We start from the raw sequence: 27430 nt of genomic DNA, 5'->3' as shown, positions 1-27430 counted from the left end.
GTGGCGGCGGCGCCGGCGCTGGAGGACGGCCCCCTCGGCCCGTGGGTCCGCCCCGCCCCGCCCGGCGCTCAGGCCCGGGAGGCCACAGGCGGTGCCCGCGGCAGCCCCGCCCCGGCCCCGCCCCAGCCCGTCCCCGGCCCCCGCCCCGCGCCCCTCGCGCGCCCCGAGTCGGAGCTCGCCGGCGTGGAGCGCGCCCCGCGCCCCTGGAGCCCCCGGGTCTGCGCGCGCTGAGGTGGGTCGCGCCCTCTCTCCGCCCGCGCGTTTGGGTCAACGTCGGATCCCCTCAAGGAGGCTTGTCGTGCGCCCGCCCCAGTCGGCCGCCCCCCTGTCCTCCTGCGTCGCCCCGCGCCCCCGCCCGCCGTACCCAGGCGCGGGGACCCTGCCCTGCCCGGCCCGTTAGTGGGCACAGCGGGTCCCGCCCTGCACGCAGCACCGCGTCGCGGCGAGCATTAAACAGAGCGGCGAAACTGTTTTGCAAATTACAAAATGTTAATACGAACCCCCGTGCCCCAGGACTTCCCTCCTGGGAGCGTGCCCCGGGGCGGACCTGCGGGCGCGAGATGTGCGGGGACGGGCGGGTCCTCGCCCCCGGCTCCCGCCCCAGGCCCCCCGACCCCACCAGCCCCACCGGCCACCCTCCCCGCTCCGGACCTGCGTCCTGACTTGAACCCACAGACGCCCGCCGGGGACTCCGCGCCCGAGCGGCATCGACACCGACCCGGCCCGCTCCTCCGCGGTCCTCACCGGGACGCGCCGGGGGTCCCCGCACCCGCCACGCCCAGCCCCTCGGAGGTCCCGGGGCCGTCTGCACCCCCGGCCCGCACCCCGGCCGCCGCCTCGGTGGGGCTCTGGCGCCCACGCCTGCCCCCTGCAGCCGGGCTCGAGGGCGCGCACAGGGCCGGGCAGAGCACCCGGCTGTCCGCCCGCGGTCGCTGCTCGGGCTGGGTCACAGGGCTTTGCTCAGCCTGAGATCAGCGTTTACGGTTAACGAGGGGCCTCCAGGTCTGTTTTGCTGACGGCCTGCCCCACCGCTGGGGCTCAGAAGACAATGACTGACTCGGTTTTCTTATTATTTCTTTACATGGAAAAATGTAAATTATTATATTATTATACTGTTACATATTTTAAGTAGTTAAAATGAGCGCTCAATTTTGTAACGTGCATTATGCCAGGAAAATGTTTGGGTGGATAACTCTGAGGTTACAGGTGAACTTTAATTTCTTCTTTTTACGTTTTAAAATTTCTACAATTCCTGAACATCTTGCAAGAGGCACGCAGCACGTCGGCGGTCTCCATCACCGCGCTGTGGGAGGGGGGCGGCGCTTGGAGTTGCAAAGCCCTCAGTGAGGTGCGTCTGCCCTGGTTGGGTTGCAAGCCCCATTTGCCCCCTCAGAATCACAGAGGGCCCCTTTCTAGTAAGAGCCAAGGCCTCCCCCAGGGCTTAGGGAACCCCTTCTAGCCTTGCGTGAGTCACCTCCAGCAGGGAACCAGCAAGGAGACGCTTCCTCTCCGCCACTCCCTCCTGCCAGTAGCAAGAACGCCCGCCCAAGGTGCAGAGGGAATGGGGGTGTCCCTTCCACCGTCGGCTCCCACTGCCCTCCCTGTGCACAGCCCCCACCCCGGCTCTGCTCTCCCCACAAAGCCTCCCAGCCCTGGGACCCTTGGGCAGCCAGAGGGGCCGAGCTGCAGCAGGCCAGCTCTTCCCAAGGAGGCGAAGCCCGCCAAATCCCCGGTTCAGGGTCAGAGGGTCCCTAAACCTGATGTGAAAGCCCAAGCCCCCTCATGGGCGACCCTCAGAGACCCTGGGCAGCCACCAAGACAAGCACAGCTCTGGCCTCCCTGGCAGTAACCCTGGAGCTCAGCTGGACTCAATTTCCCACTAGTGCAGGTCAGGGCAGGGGCAGCAGGTGGGTGGTGGGTGGGGGGCAGCACGGCAGGCGTGCAGAGTGGGACGTGAGCGGCACTCATGACCAGGGCCCTCTCTGGTGGACCTTGGAACTGGGTGTGCATCTCGGGCTCACTGTAGCCTCATACCTGGGTGGAGGAGCCGGGCCCAGGCCTTGGTGTTTCTTCTCCTTGAGCCTCATTTCCACTTGGTTTTCTTTTCCTTCCTTGGGCCTCATGTGCACAGGGTTGGATCGAGCCTCAGTCTCTTCATCTTAAACCAGAGGCACTAAGGTGCCCATTTCACATGCTTGAGGGCTTCCGCTGACTTTTGGACGGTCCCTCCGGGGACTGAGCTGCCCAGGGTACCTGCCCTAAGAGGTCCCCACCCAGCAATGCGTCATCTTCATCGTGGTGCCCGTCCGCCCGCTGACACCTCAAGATCCCTGGTGTTCAGGGACAGCCCTGCCCTGCATTCCACTCACTCACGAGCTGCCCCGGCTGCGGGGCCCCAGCTCACCTCCGCGTTGCCCACTCCCCACATCACCCACCCGGCTGGCGACAGCGGGTGACCCACCTCCCGGGCGGGCTTCTGTCCCCGTGTGGCCTCCTGGACAGTGCCTGGAGCCCACCGCAGACCCTCCTCCCACCGCCCTCTCCTGAAGGACCCTGTCCGCACTGCAGGCCGGACCCTGGCCCGGGAGCCACGTGAGTTTCACAAACCAGGGGCAGGAAGGTGGGCGAGGAGGTGCAGATGCAGGCCGGAGAGGGGTGCTCGAAGGACAGGCGAGGCAGGGCCAACAGTGGGCCCGCAGCGCCCCAGAGCACCGCCCTCTGCAGTGCAGGCGCTTTTGGCCAAAATGCTTGGGAACCTTCCCGCCTCCAGGAGCGAGTGAGGCTGGAGAGGGAAAGTGCAGGCGGAGCACTGGCGGCCAAGGTGGACCACGCTGGAGGCCGGGCCGGAGTGCAGCTCTCTCGTGGGGGAACCAGAGGGGAGCCCCGTGACCTTCGGGGAGCCCATGGCTGTGGGGCCGTCACACAGGTGCTCATTGCAGGGAGGGCCCTGGCTGCTCCCGGGCCGGCCTTGTGTCCCAGGGAGGAGGGCATGGGGGGCCCGTTGGGGAGCGGGCAGAGCCTGAGACAGGGTCCCCTGACGGCGGAGGCCTCGCATCGTGGCTCCCATGGGCTGCACAGGGGTTGCTGAGCTGTGACATGGCCGGGTGCGGGGACGGACTGGGGTGGCAGGGCCGGACGCAGGGACCCGGGTCCTCCCTGGCTGGGCCCCAGCCGCTCTTTCCCTGGGTCCCTGGGGTGTCGTCACCCCCACACCCCCTTCCACACCATGGCTGGGACACCCCAAGAACTCCCGGCCGCCCCACCTCCCACCCCATGGGGTCTTGGCAGGAGCTCACCTGGGTCCCTGAGCTCACCCTCCCCTCCTGGGTCCCTGAGCTCACCCTCCGCTCCCTCAGCGTGAAGCCCTCTTCCAGAAGAGGCTTTGCCGAGCAACCCGCCATGTCCCTCAACACCACCTGACTTGGGTGTTTGCCCCCATCCCTACCCCCAACCCAGTGTGGGGTCTTCAGTAACAGAAATGTTTGTCCACCTCGTTCCTTCCTGCAGCCCCAGAGCCCAGAAAACCCACTGTGGCTGCAGGAGGAGGGAGGCGAGAGCGAGGAGTGGGAGAGGACAGGAAAGAGGGGGACAAGACCAAATTCCCAACTGTAGCGTATTTCCTTCCTTGTACACCTCCCCCCCACACACTCTCATCAGCACTTCGCTTAGTTTGCCTCCGTAAAAGGCTTCTCGATGTAATTCTCCCCGGGGGCTCACTAAATCGGGTCAGTTATCACCCTGCCCTGGGCTGTGTCTGTCTCGGCTTTTCCTGCCTTCTCCTGTGCTGGCCCCGTGTTTACAGAATTCCAGGCCCCTTCTTTCTTGGGTTACGCACTTAGTTTTGCTGGAGGACATCCTTCGGTTGTCTCCTTGTTAAGGCACAAAGGAGGGAAATTTCTTGAAAACTTAGTGTACCTGTACAGATTGATGGCTTAGCCAAGGATAAAAGTCAAGGTTGAAAGTCACTCTGTCAATTCCGAAGGATTGCCTGAAACCTGCCTGTTTACAAAGTCGGCATTGGGAAGCCAATGCCATCCTGATTCCTGATTCCAACATGGACCTGCGTTTCTCAGCTGAGGCTTTGAGAGCTCCCCTTTGCTCCTGGAGTTCTGATGTTTTTCTTGATGATGTGGCTTTTTCCATCCCCTGTACCAGTTACTCAGCGAACCTTCCCAAACCAAACTCATGCCGTTTACTTCTGGGGAAAAAAAAAATTTCTTCTCTACAGTTTTCTCTGTAGAATTGGGCCGTGAAAATGTCCCAACTCCAGGCATCCACAGGACGATCCCTTCTCTGGGGACAAGCTGCTGGCATCGGGGCTCCTCTGTCACGTCTGCTGCTCCTCTGCTCCCGGGTTCTGTCGCTTCCAGCGTCTGGCCTCAGTGGCTCCTCTCTCAGCCTCTGTGGGTGTGTCCCGTCTCTTCGCTTCTCTGAGCTCTCTGGGCTTTTTCTGTCTTTTATCTTATAATCCAGTAAAAGGATTAAGACCCACCTTGAATGGGCGGGTCACACCTCAATTGAAATAACATGACCAAAAGGTCCCACCTACAACAGGTCTGCACCCGCGGGAATAGATTCTGGGTAACTAACAGCTTCCAAACCACCACAGGGGACATTTTCTCCTTATCATTTTCCGATTTTTTTAGTCTCTTCCTTTCCTCCATGTTTAATTTCTGAGTTACTTCTCAATCTGTATGTTTCTTACATAATCTGGTTCTTTTTTAACGGATGCAACATCTTCCGCCATACCCCTGAGATACTGCTTACAGGGGTCTTAAGGTGTCTGTTTCCTCTGGTCCCTGAATCCCTTTTACGAATGTCTGAGCTCCACTGCACTTCGCATGTGGGAGGCACTGCCCTGAGCAGGCCTGTGTGAGGGGTGGCAGCTCTCCTTTTCTGAACATCAGCATACGCAGGTGCTGTCTCGAGTGAGGCAGACAAAGGCAGGTGGCGAGGGGCTGGGTGGGGGGTGTTGGGACTCTCCCCCAGCTCCTGCCGCGGCCTCCCCAGCAGATCTCCCCACCCCTCCCAGGGAAGGCTGGAATCCCCTCTTGGGTCTACCCTTCTCAGGGTTTGGGAACAGGTGTTTCCTGGTTTCATCAAAGGATGAATTTCCTTTCTTTCTCTGGTTCTTTGCCTGGTTTAAGGACAGTTTTCAAGAGGAAACCAGCCATCTTGAACCCTACCCTGACTTGTTAATATGGCACCTAGACTGAACTTACTAAAGTTGCCTATGTGTTCCAGTTTGCTAAGGCTGCCATTACGCAAAATACCAGAAATGGATTGACTTTTATAAAGGGGATTTATTTGGCTACAAATTTACAGTCCTGAGGTCATAAAAGTATCCAAACTAAGGCATCAACAAGAGGATACCCTCACTGAAGAACGACTGATGGCGTCTGCTGGTCCTTTGTTCCTGGCTTGCATTTCAAAATGGCTTTCTCCAAAATGTCTCTGGACTTGTCTCTCTTAGCCCCTTCAGCTGCTGTGCATCTGACCGTCTGGGGGTCCTCTCTTAACTTCTCTGGGGCAAACTTGGGGCTTCATCTCTTAGCTTAGCATCTCCAAGTGTCCTTCTGTCTGCATCTCCAAGCATCAGCTTTCAAAAAGTCTCTCTCCGCTGCTCTTATAGGACTCCAGTGATTTAATCAAGACCCATCCTGAGTGGGTGGGGTTAAATCTCTAGGGACACATTCAATCAAGAGGTCACACCCTAATCCAAAAAGATTAATCAGTCTCCCACCACCAGATTGCATTAAAGAACATGGCTTTTTTGGGGACATAATATATCCAAACTGGCACATGGGGTGTCAGCATCGTGTCCTGTGGCTGGAGGACAGGATGTGTCCGAGGCACCCGCTGTGCTCCTGCCACCCCCACGACTCCTCATTCAAATGCCAGCTGAGCTACCACTTATACCTGACCGTGGCCAGTACTCACCCTCCCTGGGTCTCTGTTTTATCTACACAATGTATTGTTCATGTATTCATGTATGTGTGGAGAGCCCCAGCTTCCAGAGGGATCAGAAAGTCGAATAATCACACACACAAGTGCATTAATTGGGAACGATCTCTGTTAGAGGTTGCGTGAGGGTAAGGGTCGCAGGCCCCAACCTGGGGGCTGAGTTAGAGGGGACAGGAACTCCTGCAGGTGAGTCCAGGTGAGCTCAGCCACCCTGCCCCACCCTGTGCCAGCCTCAGGTGAGGGTGACTGCCCCTCCCAGCTCACTTCCATCCCTAGCTGAGGGTAACTGCACCCCCAACCCCCCCATCCCCAGGAGAGGGTCCTTGGGCTTCCAGACCCACCTCTCTCCTCCATGCATCAAGGTCCCTCTAGAGGAACCTGAGTCTCTCCCCAGCCAGCGAGGTGGACTGTGGATGGTGCAGGCGTGGCCCAGGTCCAGCAGTAGTCATACCTGATCATATTCTCTGTGAAGATGCCACCGAGGTTCGAAGCTGGGTGAGTACTTCTTCACTCTACGGCTCAAATGGTGCTGGGTCAAGCAAGGTGCGCCTAGGCCCGTGCCAGCCAGCCCGGCTCTCCGATGGTAGTCAGGGCCTACTCTGCACTTCTGTCACTGGGAAAAATCTGGCTTTAAATGGATACAGGGTGCAGCTTGAAGCACAAGCAACATGATTAACAAAACCTGCAAAAATTGTTTCCCAACAACTTTCTTAAAATAGTGGTTTGCTGCCCTCAAGGACTTTAAAGTAACCCGCCTCACTACACACACCCTTCAAGCATCACCGTGTTTTGAGAACCCCACCTGCCCTCACTGGGCCCTGTCTGCGGCACCAGTTCACCTGCAGGCCCCTGCACGGAGAGGAAGGTCTGCAGTCTGCAACGTGGGGGGTGGGGGAGCGGAGGTCTGGGCCACGGATGCGCCCAACTGCCCACAGGCCCTTTAAGGACAGATCTGGAGGGGTGGCCTTCCTCAGCCTCCAGGTTGTGCCCACATTCCCAGACTCCTGGAGGGCAGTGACCACCCCTCGCCAAAGCCTGGCGGGGTGAGAAGGGCAGACAGGAGTGTCAGGGAAACCTAGAGGAGTGAACGTGAGCAACAAGGGGCCACAGGGGGTGTTCTCCACAAATGGGGGATGGGCCGCGAGAGGGGTTCTCCTTGCGTGCAGAGACCCACAGGTCTCAGACCCACCAATCACTGACCTCCACACCAGTGAACCAGTCCCTCCCTACAAAATCGTTCTACCCAGCACTAGGGGAGTGAAAGGAATGGCACCAGCCATTACTTGAGGGAAGGGTGGCCTCAGACAGACCAGAGAGCAAGACCAAGGGCCAACGCCCTCTGCGTGTGTCAGGAGGGAGAGGATCACAAGGTCAAAAATTGAGGCACCGGTGCAACTGGACAAGGACCCCACAAGGTTGTGGCTGATGGGCCAGGTTGGTGGAGTGGTCTGACTCAGGGGGAAAGGATGGCCACCAATGAGCAGCTCCTGCAACCCGGGAGGGCCTGGAACGGCTCCCCAGGGAGTCCACTCGGTGCAGCTGCAGCAGGGGTGGTGGGTGTCCTCTCGTGGGTGGGGGAGTGAGAGTGGGAGGGAACTTGGCCTGCAGCTGGCATTGCTGGGTCAGCCCCAGAACCAGGGTGTGGGCACAGCATCCAGTTAAATTCTCAGTCATTCAGGAGAAGACCTACGTGAAGACTCACAGGTGTGGATTCATTTCAAAATACTGGGTGAGGTAGGTACACATGGCTGCCGGGAGCTCAAGGCCTCCAAGCTGCTCTACATGTTATGCTTGGAAATTTTGACCTAAAAATTCCAATAAAAAACAATCACAGGGGAGAGGCTCTAAGATGGCGGCTTCGAGAGGAGTGGAAGCTAGTTATTCCCCCTGGAACAACTAACACACAACCAGGAACAACTAGTAAATAATCCAGAATAACTGTGGGGAGACAAACGTGGCCATCCACTCATCATACACCAACCTGAATTGGGAGGAATGCCCAAGATTGCAGCATAAAATCTGTAAGTAAAATCTGTGGATCCAAGTCAGGAGACCCCTCCACCAGGGCCCGAGCTGCAAAGCCTCGTGGTGCCAGAGAGAAGCTCTCTCCCAGCAAGCGAATATAGCTCAGCTGAGCTCCAGCTGGGGGTTTAAATAACAAATGTGAACTACTAAATATAAGCTACAAATCCCCAACAAGCAGAGGCTTTGGGTGACAAATGACCTTGGAGAGCTGGAGGGTGGCCGTGGACTAGCCCTGAAGGGGACTTTCTGTCCCTTTTTTGGCTCAGTGGCGAAAGCCTCAGCTATTTTCAGTTTCCAGCGCTCTGACCCAGGCAAGGGTGGAGATAGCACAGGCAGAGTCCATTCAAATGCTAATAACCTCCCCCTAGGTCGTCTATCTTCCCTAAGGGGAAAGAGGTGGGGTCCAGCTCTACTACCTGCCTTCCATTCAGAACCGGACCCCAGAGCCTGGGGGAAAAGAGCCACGGGCCACACCTCCCTACACCAGTCTGGAGGTACAGGCTGACAGGCGCCACCTGCTGGGCAGAAAAGCACAGTGACCTGAGGCCTCACAGGGTGTGTCAATCTTCTAAGATACCCGCAGGGACCTGAGCCTGTTTTGGTCTGGGAAAAACTGATTGGGGTAACCAAGGAAACCAGATGCCTAGACAACAGAAAACTACCATCTACTCTAAGAAAAACGAAGTGATGGCCCAGTCAAAGGAACAAATTTACACTTCAACTGAGATACAGGAATTTAAACAAATACTAAATCAATTCAAAAAGTTTAGGGAGGATATGGCAAGAGATGAAGCGTACTATGAAAACACTGGGCGTACATAAGGTAGAAATTGAAAGTTCAAAAAACCAACTGGCACAATCTATGGAAATGAAAGGCAAAACACAAGAGATGAAAGTCACAATGGAAACATACAACAGCAGATTTCAAGAGGCAGAAGAAAACACTCAGGAACTGGAGAGCAAGGCACCTGAAAGCCTAAACACAAAAGAAGAGATTGAGAAAAGAATGGAAAAATGAGAAATGTCTCTGGAAACTTAAGGACAAAAACAAAAGCAGGAATGTTTGTGTCATTGGTGTCCCAGAACGAGAAGAGAAGGGAAAAGGGGTAGAAGCAATACAGGAAATAATCAATGAAAATTTCCCATCTCTTATGAAAGACATAAAATTATTGATCCAAGAAGCGCAATGTACCTCAAACGGATCTGAATAGGCCTCCACCAAGATACAATAATCAGATTATCAAACGTCAAAGATAAACAGAATCCTGAAAGCAACAAGAGAAAAGCAATTCATCGCATACAAAGGAAGTTTAATAAGACTATGTGCGGATTTCTCAATAGAAACCATGGAGGCAAGAAGTGTGTGTGTGTGGGACGGTATATTTAAGATACTGAAAGAGAAAAAACACCAACTAAGGATCCTATATCCAGCAAAACTGTCCTTCAAATATGAGGGAGAGCTTAAAATATTCTCAGACAAACAGACAATGATAGAGTTTTTGAACAAGATACCTGCTCTACAGGAAACACTGAAGGAAGCATTGCAGACAGAAAGGAAAAGACAGGAGTGAGAGGTTTGGAGAATAATTTTGGGAGATAGTAGCACAGCAATGTAAGTACACTGAACAAAGATGGCTGTGAGCATGGTTGATAGAGGAAGGTTAGGACCATGTGGGACACCAAAACAAAAGACGAAAGATAAAGACTGGGACTGTATAACTCAGGGAAAACTAGGGTGCTCAATGGTCGTAATAAAAGGTACAAGTATGTTTTTATATGAGGGAGAACAAGTGAATGTCAACATTGCAAGGTGTTAAAAATAGGGTGGGACTGGGGGGAAAATAAATCAATGCAAACTAAAGACTATAATTAACAGAAACATTGTATTATGTTTCTTTTAATGTAACAAAGGCAATATACCAAAGCTAAATGCATATGGGTGGGGGGAATAGGGGTAGGGTATGGGACTCCTGCCATTGGTGATGTTGTCTGACTCGATTCTACTTTAGGTTAATGTTATCTTTCCTTTTGATGCTTTCTAGCTGTCATGCTTTTTTTCCTCTCTTTTCTTTTTCTTTTGTCTCTCTGCCTTCTTTGACTCTTCCTCCTCCTTTGTGGAAGAAATGGAGATGTCCTTATATAGATAGTGGTGATGGTGCTGAATACATAAATACATGACTATACAGGGAACAACGATTGTTTACTTAGGACGGAATGTATGGTGTGTGAACAAAACTGTCTTAAAAAAATGGGTTGATGAAGAAATCCTGAGGGCACTATACTGAGTGAAATTAGACAGACAAATAAAGACAAATATTGCAGGGTCTCACTGATATGAACTAATTATAATATGTAAACTCATAGACATGAAATATAAGTTACCAAGATATAGAATGAGGCTAAAGAATGGGGAGCAGTTGCTTATTATGAGCAGAATGTTCAACTAGGGTGAACTTAAATGTTTGGAAATGGACAGAGGTGATGGTAGCACTTTGTGAGAATAACAGTGCTGAAAGGTGTGTGAAGGTGATGGAAAGGGGAACCTGAGTCACATATGTCTCCAGAAGCTAAGTTGGAGGTTAAAAGATGGGAATGTATAAAACAGTGAATCTTGTGGTGGACAATGTCTGTGATTAACTGTACAAATATTAGAATTCTCTCTCATGAACTAGAACAAATGTATGACACTGTAACTAGAAGTTAATAATAGAGAGGCATATAGGAAAAAACATATACCTATTGCAAACTATATACTACAGTTAGCAGTATTTTAATGTTCTTTCATCAACAGTAACAAATGTACTTTACCAATACTATGAATGAATGATGGAGGGGGGTGATTAGGGGTATGGGAGGATTTGAGTTTCCGTTTTTTGGGTTTCTTTCTTTTCTACAGTAATGAAAATGTTCTAAAAATTGAAAAAATAATTGTGGTGATGGATGCACAGCTGTATGATGGCACTGGGGCAATTGATTGTACACTTTGGATCTTTGGAAGACTGTATGGTATGTGAACAATCTCAATTAAAAAAAAGTGTGTGTGTGTATATATATATATATATGTGTGTGTATATATATATATATATATATATATATATAAAACAATCACGGGCATAATAAAATAATGAATGATAACAAATGATAGTTCCTTCCTCCTTTCAAGAAACAGAAATTCACAACTTTCTAAACTAAATTTGGATTTGTTGTTCCTGACAAAGTCTTGTGGAATTTAACCACCTCCCCTCACGGCACTTCACAAAAGGATCTCTGAATCTTCTAGAGCAAAGCCGGGGTGCCTGGGAATGAACTCATCCCAGCTGTCGACACCTGGGACAGGGTTGGAACAAACCATGTGACACAGGGCGCATTTTTCCAACTTTTTTAATTTGAAAAGTTGTAAACCAGGAATCTGCCATTTACTTGACTGCTTACATTGCATATTCAAATGAATACAATAAACTCCTTTTTTAGAAAAGGAAGGCACGTGAAAAGCCTTATGTTCAAATTCTGTATCATTTAAAATTCCTATTGGCTAATAAAAGTATTTCCACTATAGAACTGGAGATATCAGAAAAGCACATGATGCATTGTGTTCTGCAAAGTATTGGAAACATTATTACATTTACCTCGTGGCACAATTAGTCACCAAATCAATGTTTGTATCTGAATAATGATACAGCTATTGTTAAGAGTGCAAAACCACTGGTCAGCTTATCCACATATATACAGACAGGTCCCTAAGTTAATTATATAAAGTTTAAAGGAAGAACAGCTTCGCACTGCATCCGTGTTCTTTTTCATTAGTGACAGGAGAAGAGGTTTGGCATTTCCAGTCCTTCTTCCGTGAGTCCCTCTGCTGTCCGCACCGGCTGCTGCTATACGATGCTGAACACCATGGAAAGGTACTGCTCGTAGGACACCTGGATCCAGCCATCCTGGTCCGTATCATAGCGCCTGAATATGTCTGTCAGCCTCTGGGGAAGAAAAACAGTCATTCAGACCTTGATGCTCGTTAGATGGAGGAACAACATTTAGGAACCCAATCTCTCCTAGTGGGGCCATGTGTGGAGAAGAGCACAGGAGGAACTGTGGGGCACCCTGGAGAGGTGGGGGTCCCTCTGGGATCAGGTGGGATGGGTCAGAATAGAAGAAGCTGGTAAGGGATTGCAGATCTGAGCTGCAGACCCTTCGTTCCTGGGCCCCTCAGAACCCACAGCAGCCCTGCCACTCGGGGCTCCTGCTCCCCTGCATCTGCACCATGGCTCAGGCCTCCTGCACCCGCCCCCCCAACAGGACCCAGCACGGCCATCCCGGTGTGCTGAAGAGCTGGAACCACAGGAAAAAACAGCCACCAAATTCCCGGGCAAACAGAAGAAAACAATGCTCCACTCACATAGGAACCCATGTGGAAGGTCCCGGAACTCAGCTCCTTGTCTACCAATAAGGCCACAGCAGCCCCCCTGGGAAGGTGAATGCAGATTTCCCGAGAGAATGTGCTGGGGGGCTGGAGCTGTGCACCCCAGAAAAGTGTGCTCCTAAACTTCATCTGTCCCTGTGGGTGAACCCACTGTAGACAGGTGACTTCAGTTAGGAGTAGCCTAAGAGAACCTGGTGGGTCTTGCTCCTATGACTGAAGGCCTCGTAGGGATGGTCTCAGAGAAAAGCCACGGGAGCATCCAGACGCTGGAGGCCCAGAACCTGGAGTGAGCAGAGGGGAAGCGCCGAGGACCCCGGCCACCAGCCCCGGTGCCGGTCCTCCAGGAGGAAGCACTGCCTTGAGGATGCCTCGATCCTGAACTTCTCCTGGCCTGGGAACCATGAACCACCGCATTCCTGCTGTGTGGTCGCTGCTCTGGCGCCGGGGAACTCGCCCCCGGGCACAGTGAGTGCCCACGGGGAGCAGCAGTGGCTCCCGCACGCACGTGGAGACTGCTGGTACCAAGCAACAAACACACGAACAGAAGCTTTCTGGCTTGAAGAATTCTGGACAATTCTTCCTTTTTAAACTTTATTTGTATTTTTCCAAGAGCTCTAAAAGTTTTCATGTTATTTTGTTAAAAAATTTTTTTTCTAAGTCTTTTACTTTTTTGCAAAAAAGAGATGAAGAGAAATGCTTTTGAGGAATTTTTTTTTTTTTTTTTCGTGAGACCTGGTACTTTCCTCTTCGCTCCCCGTCCCCTCCACCAGTCTGGTGCTCAGGGTCATTCTTCAGGAGGGATGGGACCCCGCCCTGCAGACAGAGCTGGGCCCTGAGGACGGCCAGGCCCCAACAGCCTTTCCTGAGGTACAGCTCATGGGCGAGAGGCCGTACAGCCCCAAGCTGACACTTCTGGGACATAATTTCAAATGAAAATCTGCTCACCCCATAGCAATTCCAAGATGCAGCACATTACTAGATATTTACACAGCTTCTTTTTTTAAATGCAATCCAACTTCACAAGGAACCCTGTGAGGCAGAGATGGGGTAGAGGCTCTCTCCATTTTAGAAATCTGAATATTTAAATGTTAGCACACTTGCCTGACAAATTGCTGATGAACAAAGGACCAACTTAACCAGATACATTTTTTTAAAATGAATTTTGTCTCACTTTATTTTCAAATACATTTTCCTTTTAAAAAGCCAATACAGGAGGAGGCGGGGCAAGATGGTGGCATAGGGAGGTGTGGAATTTAATTGGTCACCTAGAGCAACTAGTAAACAGTCTGGAACAACTGTTGGGGGACATCTGTGACTGGACATACTTAGTACACCAGCCTGGAATGGCTGAGACTGCAACCTGAGATCGCACCACAGAACTGTAAGGAAAGTTCCCCAAACTGCGGAGCTGGCACCCCTTTCCTACTGGCATAGCAGCCTGAGCTGAAACACTCCCCTGTAGGAAAAAGAAGCAGGCTACTAGGTGCAATGGAACGTAACGCAACCAAGCTCCAACTGCAGTTTTAATTAACAAATTTGGATTACTGAATATAAGCTATAAGCACAAACAAACCCAGAGCAAGCAGGAAAGGAACCCTGATACTAAATACAGCCTCCTTGTGAGATGTGGGCCTGGAAGAGAGGAGGTGGGGATGACAGAAAAAAAAAATGAATAAAAAACAGATGCTTTTGGAGACGCCTGAGCTCAGAATACTGGATAAGGGCTGTGTCCTAAGAAAAGGTGAACACAGAACTGGGTACCAACTCCAGCTGACCAGCAAAACTGGGGGGCTGGGGACTGGCTCCGAAAAGAGGATTTCTTTCTTTATTCTTTATTTTTTTGCATTTTAAGAAGCTCATTAGAGAAAGCCTCAGCATTTTCAATTGCCAGAGCTGACCCAGGCAAGGGTGGAATTAAGATCCTTAGAGACACAAAGGAAGGAGTATAGGAGAAAATTCCCTAAAAGGCTTATCTTCCCTAAGAAAATGGGGGGCGGGGTCCAGCTCAAGTGGCGGCCCTCCCTCAGAGAATTCAGACAAACAAACCAGAAACAATTTTAGCTTGGCTTCTGACACCTGTGGCCCCCCGGCCAGGACATGGTCTCCTAAGAATTAAAGGGACTGCACCTCTTTACACTAGGGGGGAGCTGTGGGCGGGCAGGATAGGAAAAGTCTAGAGGCCTCACTGTAAAGTCTGACAACCTGCTGGGTCTCACCTCAGGGAAACTTGATACTGAATACAGCCTCCTTGTGAGATGTGGGCCTGTATGGTCTGGGAAAATCTGATTGGGGTATAATCAAGGAAACCAGATACCTAGACAACAAAAAATTATGATTCACACTAGGAAAAACAATGATATGGCCCAGTCAAAGGAACAAGTTTACACTTCAAACGAGATACAAGAGTTCAAACAACTAATTAGACGTTCAAACAAATCTTCTACATCAAGTCAACAAGATGAAGGAAAATATGGTAAAAGAGATGAAGGATACAAAGATGACACTGGATGGCCATAAAAGAAGAATTCATAAGCTTGAAAAAACAAATGACAGAACATGTAGGAATTTTAGAAGGCAAAAGAGAAGAGATGAAAAACACAATGGAGACATAACAGCAGATTTGGAGAGGCAGAAGAAAAGATTCATGAACTGGAGGACAGGACATCTGAAATACTACATACAAAAGAACAGAAAAGAATGGAAAAACATGAGCAGGGTCTCAGGGAATTGAAGGACAGCATGAAGCACGTGAATGTATGTGTCATGGGTGTCCCAGAAGAAGAAGAGAAGGGAAAAGGAGCAGAAGCAATAAAAGACGAAATAATCACTGAAAATTTCCTACCTCTTATGAAAGACATAAAATTATAGACCCAAGAAGCACAGTGTACCCCAAACAGAATAGATCCAAACAGACTGACTCCAAGACATTAATAATCAATTATTATATGTCAAAGACAAAGAGACAAAGAGAGAATTCTGACAGCAGCAAGAGAAAAGTGATCCATCACATACAAAAGAAGCTCAGTAAGATTATGTGCAGATTTCTCAGCAGAAACCATGGAGGCAGTGGGTATGATATATTTAAGATACTTAAAGAGAAAAACTGCCAACCAAGAATCCTATATCCAGCAAAAATGTCCTTCAAAAATGAGGGAGAGTTTAAAATATTTTCAGACAGACACTGAGAGAGTTTGTGAACAAGATACCCGGTTCTACAGGAAATACTAAAGGGAGCACTCAGGCAGATAGGAAAAGCAAGGAGAGACATGTTTGGAGAAGAGTGTAGAAATGAAGAATATCAGTTATGGGTAAAAAAAGAGAAGAAAAGAAAAATAAAATAAAATATGGCTTATAAGATCCAAAAGACAGAATGGTAGACAGTAGACATTACGTTGAGTGAAAGGAGATGGTTGAAAGAGGAAGTTAGCGGCATGTATGACACCAGAAGGAAAGAAAGAAGATAAAGACTGGGATTGTATATCTTAGCAAAACCTAGAGTGGTGAATGCTGATGACTAAACGTTCAAAAGTATGAATGTTTTTACATGGGGGAGAACAAATGAAAGTCAACATTCATTTGGTAGACAGGAAAAAATACAATCAATGCAAACTAGTCTATAGCTAAAAGGTACGCCCATTAAGTGTAACACAGGCAATTTACCCAAGCTAAATGTCTAAAAGAGTGGGACATAAGGGAATGGTATGGGACTCTTGGTGGTGTTCTTGTTGTCTGACCTTTTTGTTGTATTTTGTTTTATTTCATTTTTCTTTTTTTTTTTATTCTTCATTTTTCCCACCTCTTCTTTCTTTCCAGAGGAAATTGCAAGAGATACAAGAGCTTACAAATCGACTGCCTGGCTAAAGCTTACATCTCTCTCTAGCATCAGGGGGACCCACTGTGGAAGCTGCCAGGGCCGGCTTCCGACCCCTCCAGCAGGCTCCAAGCTCTCCGTGCCTCTGCGGCTCGCTGGCAGAGTTGCAGGAACAGGAAGACCCCAGTGTGGGGCCTGGCAGGGAAAGCCGGACCCTGGCCCACACTGTGCATGGGAAAGGTTTTAGGCCCCACTGAGACCACGTGTCAATCAGCTCAAGGTCACGGCCTCCCTCACACACAGCTGCTTGTAAACATCCAGTATGACATGTATACATGGAGATAACCCACTGGATATTAAAAAAAAAAATCACCTCTTCCAACTGCCCTACAATGTTTCCAAGGGGAACACACTTGATTGCTGACACCTTCACTTAAGACCAGACTAACTTTTATAAGCTCTAGAAACTGTTTATCAACGCAAGACCCTGAAGTTGCCAGTTCTAAAACACGCTTCTCTTTTCGTCCTCCTAAACGTCAAGACCCACACCTGTGTCAGTTTTGACACCTCACTATAAGCCCACCTGAGATCCCCCCAGTTACCTGCAAGACGATGCAGCCCTGAATGAAGTCATCGAAGGCGATCTGCCCTCTGCCCTGTCTATCGAACTTTCGAATAAGAATGTCGTGAAACTGGTCAGAGAGCCGGTACCCTTGAAGAAAAAAATCAGAAAATTTGCAACAATGTCCTATCTTTTCCCTCCAAAATACCCCACAAGCCTTTTATAACAGCTAATAACAAACTATATAGTGCTGGGTAGGGAATAAAACGTGCAAGTTCACTCTGAGAAATGGAAGTCTTCTTCACAAATCCATCTGAGTAAGTTTCTATTTCTAATTCTGTGAAGTGGCCCAGGAAGACCAACTGTCACCTTCCTGGAAGGATGATGAGTAACTCAGAAGCCATCCCTGGGCTAAAAACCCAAAGTCATTTTACATATACTCACTGATTGACGTTAATTAACAATACTCATTATACAGTATCCACAAAAATGACAATCCCATAGGCTACCCAAATTTAGTTCCTTGAATTCAGTGGAGCTACCATTTTAAAAAGCCCTTCACTGATGAATTTTGTTATGTTTACTAATACAGATGTGAAGGTTCTCAATAACTCAGTATCCCCAGGATACCCTTTACTAGAGAGTACTTTGAAAGATAAGATAATATCACAGAAAGCTTCAAACTAAACAAAATGCAAACCTAAGGAAATATGAGACAAATCAAAGGACACCCCCCACATAAATCGGTTTCTCTCTGGCATAAGGAAATTAAAGACTACAAGGGGTAAGCTGGCCTCCCAGGTCAAAACCACCCACTGTGACTGCAGAGTCACTAACCCCAGTTTCAAGGCACTGAATCCTGTTTGGAAAAGGTCTCCAGCTGGGGAGCCTCTCCAGGCCTGGCGTACCTGGTGGTCCAGGGCTGCGGGCCAGGCCGGGCTGCCCTCCAGACCTGCTGGGAGCAGCAGCTTTCAAGAGCAAATGCCTCACCTATTCCCTTCCCCTCCTCCCTCAGTCCCACCACCTGCAGTTACTGTGCGACCTTACTTATTCAGGAGGCAAGATCCAGGTGCCAAAATAGTTTTACTGGTTTTTCAGTCTTGCTGGAATCTTTGCAAGGATGTGTACACCTACTGTCTGAGTGAATTTCACAGTTAATTACCTGGACGAATAATCACTTTACTGACAAAGATTCAAACATGCAAACATTTATAAAGTACCTTCCAGATAGGCCAAAGCACTTTACCCCAACTCTATGGCTTAAATTTAAGGGAGCCTCCTAAGTGTGTGCTGGAGTCCCTCCAAGCCCCCAATCCAGTCAGGAGACAGCTGCTGTCTCTGGCCCTGACTAGGGAAGGGCAGACAGGACCACGGCAGATATCAGGACAGTCTACAGACAACAGAAGCACCTCCCACAGTCTCCAGATTTAACTTCCAGTTTCCCTGGTCATCAGTATTACAGCAGGAAAACAAAACACAAAGAAGTCAGACTAGAAAAGAATTATGAACAAAAGAACTATAAAAAGAATCTGGGAAGCCAAAACCTCAAATAACCTGTTCTTTAAGAGTTTTTGTAAAGAATATCCATGTAAAAAATTTAACACGTTCAAATTAATCAGTAAAGACATGCCCCTGTGCACGGCCCTGGGGCCGTGGAACACAACCCATGGCTGGAACCAGGGGGCACCAGGGTACAGACGTCCGCCCAGGATGCTCCTTTCTGCACCACTCTCCTCCTTGGGGTAAAGCTGCCTGCCCTGGAAACTGCTCATGAGCCATGGAGAATGCTGGACACCCACACAAACCATCTCTTCTACCTGCTGAGAAAAGCATCCCACCTATCCCACAGGATGACTTTACTTCCACCAGGCCCACCCTCCTCCAAGAGCAGCAGCCAAGAGCACAGCCACGGGGTCTGATGGGGGCTGTCGCCACCTCAGCTGGGTTCTTCCTCTGCGACAAAGAGCACCACCTCCCACAGCCCAGGACGCTTTTAGGGTTCCAGTGAGACCCCGGGCAAAGGCGCCCGTACAGCTGGCACCCACCATGGTCTCACAGCCACGCCCCAGCCTTCCTGGGCCTCAGTCCAGCAGTGACGAGGGAATCAACACCTTACCCTGAAAGGGGCAAAAGAAGATGCACTGATGTCTCCTTGCAAGGCATCTGCACTTCAAGACCAGAGAGCCTGGAGGGTAAATGACACTTCTTTACAAGAGAACCTAGTATTGTTCGGGACCACCCTTGTGCAGCACGGATTCAGGCAGAGGCCATCAACAGACAGAAGAGCTGGATGACAGACAGACAGAAGGACACTTTCCAGCCACCAGGACAGCCTGGAAGCCACAGCACACATCAGACAGAGCTGGACATCAATTGAGTGTTCACAGGAAACATGGGAACAGAACGAGTCCCATAACACGTGCAGAGACATGCGGCAAATCGCAGGCTGGGACTGGGTTTCTTCAACAGCCAATGGCATTAAAAGGAGGAGGAAAGGGGCAAACTGTTTACGGCCCTTGCTTGGACCTAACTCAGGCAAAACTACTGTAAAAAGACATTCTTGAAACAAAATTCTAACTAACTTTTTGATAGTTCCTAAGCACGTGTGCTAGAGATGCAGAATGGAAGATGCTGGGAGAAGGCCCTGGAACTGCTTTAAAATGCTTCAGCGATAAAAAGGGGATTAAGCAAATGTAGCAAAAGGATGGGTAACTGCTGTGTGAGTGTTCAATAAATGGTGGTTCACTATACTTTTTTTTTATAACTGAAATGTCAGCTGTTGCGCAGGCTGGGGTGGAGGGAGGGATGACTGCAAAAAGCAGCAAGGAAATTTGGGGAGTGAAGGAAATGTTCTAGACCTTGACTGCCTTGTTAAAACATCTAATACTATACACCAAGAGAGTACATTTTTCTATATGTAAATTAAACTTCCATCAAATAATCTCTATTCCCCTCTTAAAATGATGGTGAGGAACATGCCTTGTTCATTTTTCTATTTCCAGGTGCTTTGTACCTGGCATATAGAAGTTCAGTAATAAATGTTTAAAAAATAAATGACTGAGAAGAGGGCTGTGGGAAGACGGCAGAGCAGGAGGCTCCAGGAGTCAGTCCCTCCCCCAGGACAATGGCCGAAGCCACAATTTCAGAACTCTGGGGTCTGGTGGGACACGGCACAGCAGCCAGGGAGAAGCTGGAGGAACGAGCTGGTAAACTGCAGAGCATACGGCTGAATTTCACACTCTGTGCAGCAGCCACTGCAGCCCAGGCTCCTGCTGCCAGAGTGGACAAAAAAGACCCAGGCCTACAAAGTCCAGGAGGTGTAGCCAGGCCACTGATCACTTTTTGATCACCTACTTCAGTTGATGGGCTCCAGCTTTGAGGGCAGCCACCATTCCAAACCCACTAAGGAAAGAGCAGAAGACCCTAAAAAGGGCAGGAACCTTTTGGGAAAACTAGGTTCCCAGAGTTTAAAAACCTAATACTCTAAATGTGCAGTTCTCAATACGTAATGACAAAACATAAAGAAACACGGAAGTATGGCCCATTCACAGGAAAAAAATGACTTTTCTGAAAATCATCCCTGAGGAACCTCATACACTGGATCAGTTAGTCAAAAACTTTAAATCAACTGTCTTAATAATGTTCAGTGAGTTATAGGAATCCACACACCCGGAACTAAGGGAAATTGGAAAAACACTAACAAAATAAATAGATTTTAGAAAAAGGAACCAAAGAGAAATTTTGGAGCTGCAAAGTACAGTAATTGAAATGAAAAACTCATTAGATAGATTCAACAGATTTGAAGAAGCAGAAGAAAGGATCAGGGAATCTGAAGATAAGACAATAGAAATCACATGGTGAGGAACAGAAAGAAAAAATAACGAAGAAAAATGAACAGAGCCTGAGGGACGTGTGGGGCACTGTCAAGTGTACCAACATATGCATCACTGGAGTCCCAGAAGGACAAGAGAGAGAGAAAGGGGAAGAAAAAGTATTTAAAAAAAATGGTCCCAAACTCCCCAAATCTGATGAAAGACATGAATATACATATTCAGGAAGCTCACTGAACTCCAATCAAGATAGACTGAAACCGACAAGAGAGACTTACCAAAACTGTCAAAATCTGAAGACAAAGAATTCTGAAAGCAGCAACAGAGAAGCAAGTTTTCATATAAAAGGCCTTCCCAATAAAATTAACATAGAAGTTCTTGTCAGAAACTATGGATGCCAGAAGACAGTGGAAGTCCTTAGAGAAAAAATACTGTCAACCAAGAATTCTATGTATGGCAAAATGATCTTTCATTCCTGGAAGATTGTGGACTGGGTGAGGCAGAGAAAAATTTTTCATGAAAGAAACTAGAGAAAAGGCAGGAATGCCCAGGACAGTGGTTCCAGGGTGCAAGTAGCCAGAGAAGAACTTCTACAATATGTGGTGGGATCTTGGATGAGAAAGTGGAAAAACTGCATTTCAAAGGACAGGGTGAGTTTATTTAGCTGAGATCACCGCCGGGGGCTGACAGCAGTGAAGCAACCACTGAGCAGAGGAGTGAGCGGCAATCCACTACCTGCACCCATCTAGCAATTAGCTGGAGAGATGATCCTCCACGGCCACATGGCCAGGAGCTCCCAGGAGGGAACCCGGGAGGCAGTGGACCAGTGTTGACTGCATTTACTCTCCCTCCACAGAAGTCCGTGGTGTGCATGGGCAAGAGGCAGTGATAGGCGAGTGTGCCACACAGAAGCACCAGGAACCCCTTCAACAACCCAGAGGCTTGTGGGCACAGGGCAGGCAGGCAGCAGGGCACATTTGAGCTGGAGGGTGAGACTTGCAGCTCCACAGCCCCAGAGTGACCCACACAGAGGTCCGGGAGTCACCAGAACCAAAATGCCATTAAGCAGCCTCCCTGCTGAACTGCATAGGGCCCATGCCCACCTCCAGGGCTGGCAGCTCCCAGTGCACACAGAGAACTGGTGCAATGATTGGATTCCCACCTCGTTTGGACCCTGCCCAATGAACAGGCGGTTGGGGGACAGCTGGCTTGAGGGTGAGAGGTGGCCCAAAAGCACCATCTGCTGGGAAGACAAGGGAATGTGCACTCCAGCAAGCTGTGGCTCTGCCAAATTATGGGTAAATGTTCAAAAAATCCTTTATTTCCAAAAGTAATGTTATCAAGATAAGCAAATGCTCTGAAGCCAACAGAAAATCACAAAGCACATGAAGACCCAAGCAACCATATTAAAAAGGACAATCCAAACAACCATATGTCTGCCAGAGGAGACACAGAACTTGGAGAAATTAATCAAAGAAGTAAACACAAATCTGCAAAACAAATTCAATGGGCTGGATAAAGATATAAAAGGACATCAAGACGACTATAGAAAAGGATAAAGAAGAATTTGAAAGAGTAAATAGAAAAATAGCAGATTTTATGGAAATAAACTTGACCAAATTAAAAATATACTAGAGACACACAACAGCAGATTTGAAGAGGCAGAAGAAAGAATAAGTGAACTAGAGGACAAGGCAATCGAATGCAAATGCACAAAACAAATGGTGAAAAAAATAAAAAAAATTTGACATGGAACTCAGGGAAATGATGGACAACAAGAAGCGCACAAATGTTACGAGTCGCTGGTGTTGCAGAAGAAAAGGGCTAGGAAGAGTATTTGAAGACATAGTTGGGGAAAACTTCCCAACCCTTCTAAAAGACATAAATATGCCCAATGAACCCCAAATACAATAAATCCCAATAAACACACTCCGAGACATATACTGATCAGACTGTCAAATACTGAAGAGAAGGAGAAAGTCCTGAAAGCAGCGAGAGGCAATTCACCACATACAAAGGAAACACCTAAGTTTAAGTACTGACTACTCAATGGGCACCATGGAGGTAATATGACATATTTAAGATTCTGAAAGAGAAAAATCGCCAGCCAAGAATTCTTTAGCCTGCAAAGCTCTCCTTCAGAATTGAGGGAGAGTTTAAAATTTTCACAAACAAATGCTGAGAGAATTTGTTAACAAGAGACTTGCCCTGCAAAGTTCCGCTGGCTGAGAAAAAAAGAAAGGAGAGACAGGACTGGAGAAGGGCACAGAACTGAGGAGTATTAGTAAGGGTAACTTAAAGAAAAAAAGAGATAGGGGAAAAAACAGATCCTACAAACAAAAACCAAAAGATAAGTTGGTTGATTCAAGAACTGCCTTCACAGCAATAAAATTGAATGAGAATAGATTAGACTCCCCAATTAAAAGATACAGACTTGCAGAATGGATTAAAAAGTATTATCCATCAATATGCTGTTTACAAGAGACTACTTGTAGACCAAGCAACACAAATAGACCGAAAGTGAAAGGATGGAAAAAAAATATTCCACAGAAGCTGCAGCCAAAAGAAAGCAGGAGTAGTAATACCAGTATCAGACAAGACGACTTTAAATACAAAGATGTCATAAGAGACAAAGAAGGACACTATATATTAATAAAAGGGGCCAATCACCAAGAAGAAATAGCAATCATAAATGTTTATGCACCCAATCAAGTAGATCCAAAGTACGTCAGACAAACACTGGCAAAGCTGAAGGGGAGAACAGACACATCTACGACAACAGTGGTAGACTTTAATACATCACTCTCTTCTATAGACAGAACAACCAGACAGAGGACAAATAAGGCAATTGAGAACCTAAACAATGTGATAAGTGAATTAGACTTAACAGACATATTTAGAATGTTACATCCCAAATTACCAAGATATATCATATGCTGAGGCAAAAAACAAGTCTCAATAAATTTAAAAAGAATGAAATTATTCAAAGCACATTCTCTGACTATAATGTAATACAGCTGGAAATCAATAACCACCAGAGAACCATAACATTCGCAAATATGTGGAGGTTAAACACACTCCTAAACAATTAGTGGTCAAAGAAGAAATTGCAAGAGAAATTGGTAAATATCTAGAGACAAGTGAAAACAAGAACACAACATATCAAAACCCATGGGATGCAGTGAAGGTAGTGCTGAGAGGGAAATTCATAGCTCTAAATGCATTTACCAAAAAGCAAGAAAGACCAAAAAAGCAAAAGACTTAACTGAACATCTGAAGAAGCTAGATAAGCAAACTAACCCTAAAGCAAGTGTAAAAAAAGAAATTAGAAAGATTAAAGCAGAGATAAATGATATGGAGAACAAAAGAACAACAGAATAAATAAAGCCAAAAGTTGATTCTTTGAGAAGATTGACAGACCCTTAGCTAGACTGACAAAGTTAAAGAGAGAGAAGACCCAAATAAAATCTGAAGAGAGGGGGGACATTACTGTGGATACTGAAGAAATTAAAAAAAAATAAGAGGATACTATGAACAACTGTATGCCAGCAAACTAGACAAATTTAGAGGAAATAGGTAATTTCCTGGAAACACTTGAACAACCCAGAATGACCCAAGAAGAAACAGAACACCTCATCCAACCAATCACAAGCAAAGAGATCCAATCAGTCATCAAAATGTGTCCTACAAATAAAAGCCCAGGGCAAGATGGATAACCAAAACCAGATAAAGGTACTAACAGATAGGAAAACTACAGCCCAATCTCCTTAATGAATATAGAAGCAAAAAACAATATACCTGGAAATCAGAATCCAAAGGCGCATTTAAAGAATCATATACCATGACCAAGTGGGTTTCATTCCAGGCATGCAACTGTGGTTCAACATACAAAAAGCAATCAATGTAATATAACGCATACACAAATCGAAAGGGAAAAATCAAATGATTATCTCAATAGACACAGAAAAAGCATTTGACAAAAGTCAGCATCCTTTTTTTAAAAAAATCACTGCAAGGGGAGGAGGGAAGATGGCGGATTACGAGAGTCAGGACAAAAAACGTTTCCATGAAAGACACTAGAAAAAAGACAGTGTTCCAGAATACCAGTTCCAGCGCTGCACCGACTGGACAAGGGCTGCTAAACCCACAGAGACTGTGCACTTGGTGAAACTGAGAATCTGTGTTCAGAAACAAATGAGTGACGTTGCTAGGAAGCCAGCAGCCACGCCATGGTTGGGAGAAATAGGGGGTTGGCGTAGTTTAAAAACCCCAAAAGCAGCTGTGGATCTGGCAGCAAGAGCCGCACGGTCTAGCATGAAGGGAGTGCCTTCCCCATCCCAGGCACCCACCTCAGTATCTGGCATGGGCTAACTCTTTTGCACACCCACAGCTAATCGTACCAGAGCTAGGAAGGCGGAAGTCTGCGAAAAGGGCGAAGTTACCATGCCCCATAGAGCCATCTTTTCTGCAGCCTATGCCGTGCAGTCAAGTCCAGTGGGAAGTGCCTTCCGCACCCCGGGCACCCGCTTCAGTATCTGGTGTGAATAACAGCCTTTCACACACCCACAGCTTATTGTCCCAGAGCTAGGAAGGCAGAGGCCCACTGAAGGGGGAATTTACCACGCTCCGTATAGCCAACCACTCAGCGGGCTGGGAACGCCCCTGCAAGGCGCAGCTGCCCAGAGCTTCCCTTGGAGACTGCGCTCACCTGTGACGTTGCGCTGTCTTCCCCCCATGGAGTCCCTTGGAAGCGGAACCCACATGGAAGTCCCAGGGGCCCTACACCAACAGCAGGGACTTGTGGGCCCGCAGCAGAGACAGACTGTGGGGAGACTGAGCCGAAGGTTTGGATTCCAGCAACAGCTTTAAGTCTCCAGGAACACCCGGGAGATCCGATTCTTAAAGCTGCCCTCCTTCCCTAACCACCGCCTACAATGAGGGCTGGCAGCACCAACTACACACAGAAATTTGATGCACTGATTGGACCCCAACAAGATTCGGACCCCACTCCCCACATAGAAAAAGTTGGGGAGAACTGGCTTGAGGGTAATAGGTGACTCGCTAGTGCCATCTGCTGGTAACTCAGAAAAAGTACACACCACCAAGCTATAGCTCTGACAAATTAGAAATAATTGTTCAAATAAGCCTGCACATCCTAAAAGAATCCTATCAAGATAAGTAAATGCCAAGAGGCCAAAAACAACAGAAACTTTTAAAGCACATGAAGAAACCAGAAGATATGGATAAACCAAACCCAAACACCCAAATCAAAAGATCAGAGGAGACACAGTACTTGGAGCAATTAATCAAAGAACTAATGACAATGAGATTATGGCACAGGATATAAAGGACATGAAGAAGACCCCAGAAGAGCATAAAGAAGAATTTGGAAGAGTAGATTAAAAAAACAGATGATTTATGGAAATAGAAGAAACTGTTGATCAAATCAAAAAGATTCTGGATACACACAGTACTAGATTAGAGGAAGCTGAGGAGAGAATCAGTGAGCTGGAAGAGGCCAGAATGGACAGTGAAAGTAAAAGAAAGAACGGGGGAAAAAGACCAAAAAAATTGAAATGGACCTCAGGGATATGATGGACAACATAAAGCATGCAAATATAAGAATCACTGGTGTTCCAGAAGGGGAAGAGAAGGGTAAAGGTTTAGAAAGAGTATTCAAAGAAACTGTAGGGAAAAACTTCCCATACTTCTAAACAACATAAATACACAAATCATAGACGCACAACAAACTCCAAACAGAGTAAATCCAAATAAACCCACTCAGACAATTTTCATCAGATTGTCAAATGCTGAAGAGGAGGAGCAAGTTCTGAAAGCAGCAAGAGAGAAGCAATTCACCACACACAAGGGAAACAGCATAAAACTAAATAGGGACTTCTCAACAGCTACCATGGAGGTGAGAAGGCAGTGGTATGACATATTTAAAATTCTGAAAGAGAAAAACTGCCAAGAATTCTTTATTCAGCAAAGCTCTCTTTCAAATTAGAGGGAGAGCTTAAATTTCCCACAGACAAACAAATGCTGAGAGAATTTGCTAACAAGAGACCTGCCCTACTTGAGACACTAAAGGGAGCCCTAACAGCTGAGAAAAAAAGATAGGAGAGAGAGGTATAGAGAAAGGTTCATAACTAAAGAGATTTAGTAAGGGTACGTTAAAGGAAATTAAGAGAGAGAGGGAAAAAAATATATCTGACCAACATAAACCAAAGGATAGGATGGCTGATTCAAGAAATGCCTTCACAGTAATAATGTTGAATGTGAATGGATTAAACTCCCCAATTAAAAGATATAGATTGGCAGAATGGATTAAAAAATATGAACCATCAATATGTTGTGTACAAGAGACTCATCTTCGATATAGCGACATGAAGAAATTGAAAGTGAAAGGATGGAAAAAAATATTTCATGCAAGCTACAGCCAAAAGAAAGGAGTAGCAATATTCATCTCAGATAAAATAGACTTTAAATGTAGGATGTCATGAGAGACAAAGAAAGTCACTACATGCTAATAAAACGGACAATTCAACAGGAAGAAATAACAATCATAAATGTCTATGCACCTAATAAAGGTGCCCCAAGATACATGAGACAAACACTGGCAAAACTGAAGGAAGCAATAAATGCTTGCACAATAATTGTGGAGGAATTCAATATATGATTCACAATGAGGAAACTGAAAACCTAAACAATCTGATACATGAATCTGAATTAAAAGACATATATAGAACACTACATCACAAATCACCAGGAGGTTAAACAACACACTCCTAAATAATCAATGGGTTAAAGAACAAATAGCA

The 27430-nt window shown here is 47.5% G+C and overlaps 1 protein-coding gene across 3 annotated transcripts in view; it reads right to left on the bottom strand.

The window, feature by feature from the left end:
• Positions 1-11354: 11354 nt before the first annotated feature.
• The window catches only part of PDCD6 (programmed cell death 6), a 43706-nt gene continuing 27630 nt past the window's right edge, over positions 11355-27430 (bottom strand). For all 3 annotated transcript variants that reach the window (XM_037799160.1, XM_037799161.1, XM_037799162.1), the window contains 2 exons: positions 16820-16929; positions 11355-11963 (listed from right to left, as the gene is read on the bottom strand). In XM_037799160.1, the coding sequence (XP_037655088.1) occupies positions 11865-11963; positions 16820-16929 (209 nt within the window). In that variant the 3' untranslated portion in view covers positions 11355-11864. The remainder of the gene's footprint in view (positions 11964-16819; positions 16930-27430) is intronic.

Source organism: Choloepus didactylus, chromosome 11 (assembly GCF_015220235.1).
Source record: "Choloepus didactylus isolate mChoDid1 chromosome 11, mChoDid1.pri, whole genome shotgun sequence".
NCBI lineage: Eukaryota > Metazoa > Chordata > Mammalia > Pilosa > Megalonychidae > Choloepus > Choloepus didactylus.
The sequence above is the reverse complement of the archived record's forward strand: the minus strand, read 5'-3'. Positions and strand labels throughout refer to the sequence as shown.